At 40.3% G+C, this 9909-nt stretch overlaps 1 protein-coding gene across 1 annotated transcript in view; it reads right to left on the reverse strand.

Annotated features, from left to right (window-relative positions):
* PIP4P2 (phosphatidylinositol-4,5-bisphosphate 4-phosphatase 2) overlaps positions 1-5117 on the reverse strand; it is a 56886-nt gene extending 51769 nt beyond the window's left edge. Inside the window, exon 1 of the mRNA XM_090282921.1 lies at positions 4811-5117. Within this exon, the coding sequence (XP_090139047.1) occupies positions 4811-4916 (106 nt within the window). The 5' untranslated portion in view covers positions 4917-5117. The remainder of the gene's footprint in view (positions 1-4810) is intronic.
* Positions 5118-9909: the final 4792 nt, after the last annotated feature.

The raw sequence follows: 9909 nt of genomic DNA on the forward strand, positions 1-9909 counted from the left end.
GAAGGTTTCAAAATCCTTGGCAAACAAAGTGATAATTTAATCTAATCTTACAGTGCATTGTGTGTGGTGTGTGTCATCCCTTCCTGCCAATCCACACCTAACCTTAAACTCTGCAAGGATGAAAGGAGGTTCAGAAGTAAATGTGCCCAAATACAGGGCATGGGTAAAAGTAGGTTTCCAGTTGTTTGGGAAAAGACATGCAGGTTATGATTATTACAATAATTTTATTAACTCAAAAGAATGTCACTCACAACTGTAAATCTATTTTTGCCCACCCCTGTATATTCAAGGACGCTCTGTGCAATGGATTGAATGCTTGTATTCCCTCAAAATTAATATGTTTAAGTCCTAACCCCCAATGTGATGGTATGAGGAGGTGGATCTTCTTGTAGAAATTAGGTCATGGAGCCTCCTTGAATGAAGTTAGCACTCCTTCGCCCTCCTTCCACCACATAAAAATCTGTCATAAAATGATGTTATGTCTCATTTAAGTTTCTTATTTCCTAGGTATAATGCCATTTGAAGTTAGTTTCTAATTATCTAATTATCATTTACCAGTTAAGAAGAAAAGTTAGGACATGGCCAGGCAGCTCAGTTGATTGAAATGTTGTCCCAATATGCCAAGGTTGTAGGTTCAATCCCTGATCAGGGCATAAACAAGAATCAACTAATAAATGCATAAATAATTGAAACAATGAATCAATATTTTTTTCTCTCTCTCTTCGTCTCTCTCTCTAAAAAAAAAAAAAAATGCTACAGCTTTAGAAGAAGAAAAGTTATTCTACCATAAGGCAGAAAGACCTTTTCGGCTAAACCAATAGTTAAAAACAAAACAGTAGGCTCAAAATGGAGTCACTTATGCTAAGCCACAAGTCACCAAAAGGAGACACAGTCACACTTCCAGCCTCCCCCAGAAATGGAATCTTAAACCAGCCAATAAGTTGCTACTTGATCCATACTAGTAAGGTAATCTGTCATCCTCTAGAAAAGTGACCTTGTCACAACCAATACATATTTTGCAGTGTGACTTCCTTGTTCCACTGTCTTCTGCCTATAATAGTCTTTCATTTGGTAAGCTCCTCAGAGCTCCTTTTTATCTGCTAGGTGAGATGCTGCCCGATTCATGAATCACTGTATAAAGCCAATTTTTTCCCAATGTCTGAACTGAAACTTGTACTTTATTGTTTAATTTGAGGAATCTTATGAGGTTTAACAAATGTATGACAAATGATGAACTCTACAGGAAGATCTATGAGCATGACCATTTTGTGGAGTAATTTAGCCACTATATGACCAAAAAATAGATGCTTGAAAATCTATTACAGGAAAGTTGCTTAATTGCGAACTCTGCCTTTTAATATATTGTCGAATATTTTGTCTTAAATGGTGACTTGATAAAGTTTGAACATTAATTGATAAGTATTTAAGCCATTCTGGACCATATAATTTAGATAACAATAAAATATTAGTATCAAATTTGCCCATGAGAGAAAATTCTACACCTGGAATCCTCTGGCACAAGTTTAATGCTGATCAAAAATCATAAGTTGTATGCTTTCTAGGGTGAGTCTCTGTTCCATTTTGTACCTTATTTCTCAACTCATTGATAATGCTGAATTATTCACAACTAAACATATGTCCCCTTTCTCTGCTCTTTTTTAAGTGTGGATTAAGATCTCAATTGTTGCTTTTCAAGTTATAATGTGTTAAATGAAAAAAAAATTAAAGTATATTTTATTGATTATGCTATCACAGTTGTCCCAATTTTTCCCCATTGCCCCCTTCTACCCAGTACCCCTCTTCCCTCCAGAAATCCCCACCTTAGTTCATGTCCATGGGTCATGCATATAAGTTCTTTGGCTTCTCCCTTTCCTATACTATTCCTAACATCCCCCTGTCTATTTTGTACCTACCAATTATGCTTCTTAATCCCTGTACCTTTTCCCCCATTCTTCCTCTTCCTCTTCCCCACTGATAACCCTCCAAATGATCTCCAGGTCTATGATTCTGTTCCTGTTCTAGTTGTTGGCTTAGTTTGCTTCCATTTTTGTGATTCAGTTTTGATAGTTGTGAGTTTGTTGTCATTTTATTGTTCATAGTTTTGATCGTCTTCTTTTTCTTAAATAAATCCCTTTAACATTTTATATAATAAGGGCTTGGTGATGATGAACTCCTTTAGCTTTACCTTGTCTGGGAAGCACTTTATCTGCCCTTCCATTCTAAATGATAGCTTTGCTGATACAGTAATCTTGGTTGTAGGTCCTTGCTTTTAATCACTTTGAATTCTTCTTGCAGTCCCTTCTTGCCCACAAAGTTTCTTTTGAGAAATCAGGTGACAGTCTTATAAGGAACCCCTTTGTAAGAAACTCTCTTCTTTCCTCTTGCTGCTTTTAAGATTCTCTCTTTATCTTTCACCTTTTGCATTTTAAGTATGATGTGTCTTGGTGTGGTCCTCTTTGGGTCCATCTTGTTTGGGACTCTCTGTGCTTCCTGGACTTGTATGTTTATTTCTTTTGCCAAATTAGGGAAGTTTTCTTTCATTTCTTCAAATAAGTGTTCAATTTCTTGCTGCTCTTCTCCTTCTGGCATTCCTATGATTAGAATGTTGGCACTTTCGGAGATGTCCTCAAGTCTTCTCATACTCTCTTCACTTTTTTGAATTCTTGTTTCTTCATTCTGTTCAGGTTGAATGTTTATTTCTTTCTTATGTTCCAAATCGTTGATTTGAACCCCGGTTTCCTTCTCCTCACTGTTGGTTCCCTGTGGATTTTTATTTTACTTTATGTAACCTTCATTTCTTCCCTTTTGCTTTTGCCATACTCAGTGAGTTCTCTGAGCAGCTTTATCACCAGTGTTTTAAACTTTGCATCTGATAGACTGGATATCTCTGTTTCATTAATTTTTTTTCTTGGGTTTCATTCTGCTCTTTCATTTGAACCACATTTCTTTGTCTCCTCAATTTGGTAGCCTCCCTGTGTTTTTTTCTGTGTGTTAGGTAGAGCTGCTTTGACTCCTTGAATTGGTGCACCTGTGACATTGTATAGGTCAGAGCCTTAGGTAATTTCCAGGGCAGGACAATCTACTTCACCACTTTGTGTCTCTGTATGTGGGAGAGGGGTCAGAGAAGGAATAATGCCACTACTTGGCTGCTAGAAGCTTGCTTGGCACTCACACCATTTCCAGTCACTTCACTCACTTCCCATATGTCACTGGTGCCCCTCTAGCTGTTGCTCTGGCGGTGGTTCCCAGAGTGGGTGGGTTTGTGTACATTCTATGACAAGGTGGGCCCTTTAAACAGACTCTCATAAGAGACAGGCAGTTGCTCCCGCCACCCCCAATGGTTTTTACAGGCAGAAATTATGAGGCTTTATTTTCCCAGCACTGGAATCCTGGGTTCTGCACTCTGGCTGGGAGCTGGGATCACTCGATCCACCACACTTGAATGTGGAGCCACCCATTCTTCCAGCTGCCACCACCTTGTTGCCACAACACATCCCAGCTCTCCATCTCTGCTCCTCCTACCCATCTGGATGAATATGGCTTTTAAAAATCCTTGGTTGTCAAACTTCCATGCAGTTCAATTTTCTGGTAGTTCTGGGTGTTTTTGTTTTGACTTTAGTTGTGATCCTTCCTATGGTTGTGCAAGGAGGCAAAGCGTGTCTATCTATGCCTCCATCTACACTGGAAGTCTCAGACTCTCTTAAGTGAGAAATATTAAATACTAGACAAGTTCAACCTGTTCTACAGCTTGCTCCAATTCCTCAATTGAACTTGAAAAAAGTATGTACAAGAAACATGATCTGCCCATATAGTAAAAATTAACATTTGCCTCCTAGGATTTTTAAACTTCTCTCACATTCAGTTAAAGAAAAAAAGAAATGCACTTAAGCTACATTTGCAAAAGCTTTGTTTGACCAATCTTTTCACTACTCTTAAGTGTTTTTCTGTTTTTTGTTTTTTGTTTTTTTTTGTATTGCCTTCCATTTTCTATATTCCTGACCCTACCTTCTTTCTCCTACAGGGATCAACTAAAAGGCTTCGAACAAAGATCTTTGAATAAATTTAATAGTTTAATAAATAGATCCCTCTTCCTTCTCCAGACCCTATGGCTATCAAATCATTTTGGAATTTATCTTGAGAAGAAAAACGCATAGAAATATACACAGTATTAACTTGGGTTAATTTTTAGAAGTTCATTTCAATCTCCCCTAGATATGTATCAAAAATATCCCAAATCCCCTCCCCGCCCCGCCCCCCAATCCCAAATCCCTTTTCTCCCTCCTCATTCACAAGCTAGCAGGGGTAACAAGGAAGAGCAGGAATTTCAGACATACTGGGAATATTGATTAATTCCATTCCTTTTGGTAAGGCAATTTCCTGATTGAACAGAGCACTAGTGGGTAAACCTAGGAGATGCAAATCTTTCAAGCTAAGCCTTTTCAAGGACAGATGCCAAGGTGAGCAGTGCTCCCAGTGTTTCTCAGCAACCTGAAAGGGTTTGGAATGATTGTGAAAGATGAGCACCACCTTCCAGCTGTACTTGGGTCTGCTCTGAAACAGAAAAGCCCACCTCAGAAATTAACGCTGCATTCTGTACCCCTGGCTCAGAAGGGGTGGCACACACAGTACACACATTTTCAAAGACACACACACCCATACACCAGAAAGCCTAGTGCAGAAAAAGGTCAGGCTTGCAGTCAGCATCCATCTCCCAACCCAGGGGGCAGCTCCTCTTCGCGACATCCACAGCTGTTTGTCTTTGTTTTTCTAGGCTTTTCCCACCGGGTAGGAGGGTCGGTGCTGGCCTTACCTCGGGGGCTGCTTTCTTGCAGGTACGATGGGGCTGTGAGGATGACGTTTCCAGAATGGGAGTCTGACAGCAGCGGTGAGCGTTCCTCTGCCCCATCAGCAGCCATGACTGCGGCAGCCGCGGGCCGGGACGGACCAGCCGCTGCAGTGCCTAGGCCTGGAAGTGTCACAAGGCAGGAGGCGGAGAGGGGAGCCGGCAGGGGATCAGGACTGGTGGGAAGGAGAGGCAGTGGGAAAGAAAGAGCGGAGAGAAGAGCGGGGAGGGAGTGGTGGAGACCCCGGAGGCAGAGGCGGAGGCGGGAACCCAGGAAAAGGGGCAGGGGGAGGAGACCAGGAAGGAGGGGTAAAAGGGGAAGAGGAGGGAAAGGGAGGGGCAGAGGATCCGGGGGGAGGGGGTGACAGGAGGAAGGGACCAGGGATGAGTGACTGACCATGGGAGGGATAAGCAGGAGGAAGGGTCTGCACTCATTTTCTCTCTAAACTTGACATTTCCGTTACTAAGGAAAAGGGTAAGGAGCTGTCTGAGAGGGTCAGGAGGAAAAACCCACGACTCCATTCCAGGAGACCTGCAGCAAACACGGATCTCAAGTTCAGCCCCTCCAGAGAGGGATTCTTTGCTGTCAAACTTTGCAGCTTATTCCTTGGAGTATCAATTCTTTCTTGAGGGCTGCTTCTTTCTGCTAGAAAATCATTTTTCACTATGTGTCATCTAAGAGAAAGTAAATTTTTGATGATGTTTTGTTCATTTTTAAATAGCTGTTTGGCACTCTAGTAACAATGCCTTATTGAAACGATGCATACTGGTTTAGGGCACCATTTTAGTTTTGTTTTTGTACTAAATTTTCCCTAGCACATAGACAAGACTGAAGTTTATGAATAACATAAGACAATGAAAAACCATTTTCTTGAGATAATGCTTTAAAATTATGTTTCATATGTAAAAGTAAAAAAAAACTGGGCACTGTTCTTGTTTTGCTTTTTGAGTTTATTTTATTTTTTTCTTTCTTTGTTTTTCTTTTCTGGTAGTTTGCTAAAGTGACTTAAAAATCAACGTTTTGAACATGCCCAGGCAAAAACGCAATAGGAACGTAGTCATGGTCTCGAATAGTAATATCTCTGCAGTGTTTCTCTGCATCATACAGCAAATATTTATTTTGTTCTTGCAGAGTCTACAAAGGTGAAGAAGGTAGGTCTTAGTCCTCAGGTGCCTGTGAGGTAGCATAGTCAAAAACAAACAAAAAAAGAGGCCAGTGGTCCCAGCCGTAGACCTAAAGTGGCATGAGAAAACATAGACTTCAGGTAATTGAAACTACTTCTCCTATGTTATTAAGAAGAGTCTTCATTTTGCTCTCTGAAGATTCTCTTTCTTTCAAAAAATGCATTTAAGCACCAGCTGAAAATCTTAAGAAACAATCAAAGAATGAGTTCTAATATGCATCATCTTTTGTGGGTCAGTAGTATCAGGATACAATATAATATAACAATCCTCCTATGATAAAATGCAGGGGCATCTATAGGTCTCCAGGAACCTGGAGTCAAGATATAGCACTCTTTGCAAAAGTGAACAATTTAGAAAATAAACATCAACTTTTTTTACATTTGCAGCCTGGAAACTATTGAGCTAAAGAAACTTTTAAGAAAAATCAACTAAACCGTATTACTATATTGTCCTATCTTGTGAGCAGTCACACTCTGTGGTAACAGTGTGTTCACATTTCAATCATCCACCAGCCCTTAACCCCCAGCTGACTTTGTGGGGACAGAAACTACATCTCTCATTCACCATGACATCTACAGCATCTAATACAATGCCTGGCATAATAATAAGTGCTTAATAACTATTTGCCAAATCAGTAGGCAAAGGAGTATATAAACAAATCCCACACAGTCCCAGAATCTCACTAAAGGAAATTGTTAGAAAAAAGTTAAGAACATTTCTTGATTTTTTTGATAAGGCTGATAATTTTGCCATCTGACTGACCAGTGTTTTTATTGTTTGATTATATCTCTATAACTAGGTGTTCTTTATTATCTATGTAAAAATTATCAGTATATATTTTTCTTTCTTCTGTTATGGCTTCTCTATCCCTTTCAGACCTCTTTTGAGGGTATTACAGCTAATGGAAATAACTCTTCTTATAAAAGGTAGTGGGTCTACTGAGATTATAACTGTAGCAATGTTGAGTTTTACAAAAATTTTAAAAAATGTTTATTAGATGAACATCACTTTGTTCTAGTTTAAAGATAATACTATAGTTTATAGTTACTCAGTAAATGCTCATCAAGCTGAGGCATTCATTAGTGATTATACCTTATCATCTCTCTTCATATGAGCTAAAATGTCTTTTGGAATAATAGCACAATATAAATACATAATGTGTGATCTAGTAAGAGATATATCTTATTACTTATTTAACTCCTGAAAATACAGTTTCAGTTATCTATTACTGAATAACAAGCCAAATCAAAACCCAGTGGCTTAAAACAACATGATTTATTATTTTTCATGATTCTGTATGTTAAATTAGCGGTTATTCTGTTGGTTTTTCCTGGGCTGGCTGAGGGCTGGACTCAGCTGAGCCAGCTTGAATAACCAGGCATCTTTCTCTCTCCCTCTCTGTAGTCTTTCATTCCAGGCTGTTCATATGCCTGGTAGTCTCAGAGCAGTAGCCCAGCATGGTCCAACAGCACAATTGAAAAACTCTCCACAGTCTAGGCTGAGTAGTTCAGTTGGTTATAGTGTTGTCCCGATACACCAAGGTTGTTGGTTTGATCCCCAGTCAGGGCACATATAAGAATCAACCAATGAATGTATAAATAAGTGGAACAACAGTTAATCTGTATTCTCTCTGTCTCTCTCTCTCTCTGTCTCTGTCTCTCTCAGATCAATAAATAAAATCTTTTTTTAAAAATGAAAGAAAAACTCTCCACAGCACCCCTTAAGATCTAGGCTCTGGATCTTAAATAATGTCACTTATACCACATTCTTCTACCTCCTTCAGCCTGCTTCCTGCCCAAAGAAAGTTGGGGGCCCAGAGGTCTCTTTTATGATCAAAGGAAGTCACAAGACCAGTTGAAGGACCAGGTTCCATCTCTTCATAAGTGGAGTGGCAATGTCACACTACAAAAGGGTGTGGAACACAGGAAGGCATGATTCTTTGAGGTGGTTATACAGCAATCTAATGTAATGTGTCCTCTGGTCACAGTAATTCATTCCCAAGACTCCAATGTCTCATTTAATCACCAAAGTCACTTTTTGTGTATCTTGTCATTTAAATCAAGTCCAGGTGCAGACAAAGCTCCTTAAGTATCATTCTACAGGTTTATCTTCTTGGCACCCATTGTTTCAGAGGACTGTGAACTGGAAAGACAAATTGTGTGCCCTCTTTCTTTCCTCCCATCCCAGCCTCCAACATTTAATAGTAAAACATGAACAGGATAGCAGCAATAAACAATCCAATTTTTTAAGGCAAGAAGTGGGAGGTGATTTGTTTTCAGAATGGAAGGTACATAGCATACACAAAACCACAAGATTCTGAAATCCAGTTGGGCATGTCACCAGCTCCCTTAACGCTAGAACCAGGGGGTGCTTCTTAATTACAACATGTTCTGCTCCTGGCATTACTGAGTTTCTTCATCTATTGCTTTTCTTGACTTTTGGTCCTGCCACTGATTTCAGTTCCTTTCCATAAGATATGAGTGGGCTCTCTGTAGTTGGCAGGTGGGCTGCAAATCATGCAAACTTGCCCAGCTCACATGCTCATTGCATCTGTCAGTTCTATCTGAGCCAGCACCTCAGTGAGGTTTTCAGAGATATCAGTGCAATCAAATGAGGAGACTCAGCAAAGTGGTTGGAAATTTTGGAAGGCGCTATATTGCCACTATGTCTGGCAGGCACCCCACAAAGGTCCTAGACCCAGGAACTCAGTTTTCATTTGTGAGGGGAACACCACAGTGCTTCTCTGACCTGTTTTATGGTGATATATTGGCAACCAAAAGAGACACCAACCAAGGCCCACTTTGAAATCATTAAAGTGCTGTGTCAGTATAAGTGGTTGGAGGGGTCTTGTCCTTCCCAGGGAAGGTGCCAGGAATGGGAACTCTGCCCTTGTGGAGAGTGGGACCTAAAGCCATGTTTAGAGCATGTGCAGTAGAGCAATGACTCAAGGGAATGATACAGCCCCTTAGCATGCCCAGTATTGTGTGGCAGACAATATGTGCTTATATGAAGGGTAGCACCACCCTCTCAGAGCATGTGTAGCAGAGCAACATAAACCATATGTGTGTATGGAGGCTGCACAAAATAACATGTGCCTCTCGGAACTGATGTAAATATGTGCCTATCAGAGCTGATGTATACATGTGCCTATCAAGACTGGGGAAAATAATATGTGCTTATCCAAATTAAGAAAAACATATTTACAAGAAATTGTTCAAAATTAACGTGGCTTTGCAATAAAAAGAAGCATAAAAACAGAAGATTTCAGACCATGGATGATGAATCCAGAGAGTGAGTCATTTTGAGACATCCTGCACATTCTGCCGCAAGAGAGAAAGACCTACATTGTGCTTCTCTCCTTCTAACTCTGCCTTGCAAGATGTCGATTGACCTCTGTTGCCTCCCGGACCCAGACATGATCTGGACTCTTGGGATTTGAGTTTGTTATTCCTCAATTCTCTTGTATGCGATGTCATTGCTAATTGTTTCTGAGTGATTATTTTTATCAGGTTAGTATGGATTTGGATTGAATATGCATTAATAAAAGCTGAGTGAATAGTTGACTCACTGTTATTCCTCAGTGCCAGTGTCATCTGTAGGACTGGTGGTCATATAGGCAGCCCAGCACTTTCAGTTCCTGAGGCCCTAGTCAGATGACCCAAACAGGGACTGAGGGCTGACTTATAGGAAAGACTATATTGTAAATCACACACTCATGAAACCCAGCCAGAGGCATTCCTTCACTGAGGCCAGGGCTACAGCATTGTACACTCACCATTTATATAGGGAGAGATAGGAGCCTAGTGCCCCTCAAATCTTTGACTTCAAATAGTCTATCCAGAACTGGTGCCTAATCTCCCCAGGATCAAAAAGAATACATG

The sequence above is a fragment of the Furipterus horrens genome, unplaced genomic scaffold, assembly GCF_987537825.1.
Source record: "Furipterus horrens unplaced genomic scaffold, mFurHor1.1.pri manual_scaffold_7, whole genome shotgun sequence".
NCBI classification, from domain to species: Eukaryota; Metazoa; Chordata; class Mammalia; order Chiroptera; family Furipteridae; genus Furipterus; species Furipterus horrens.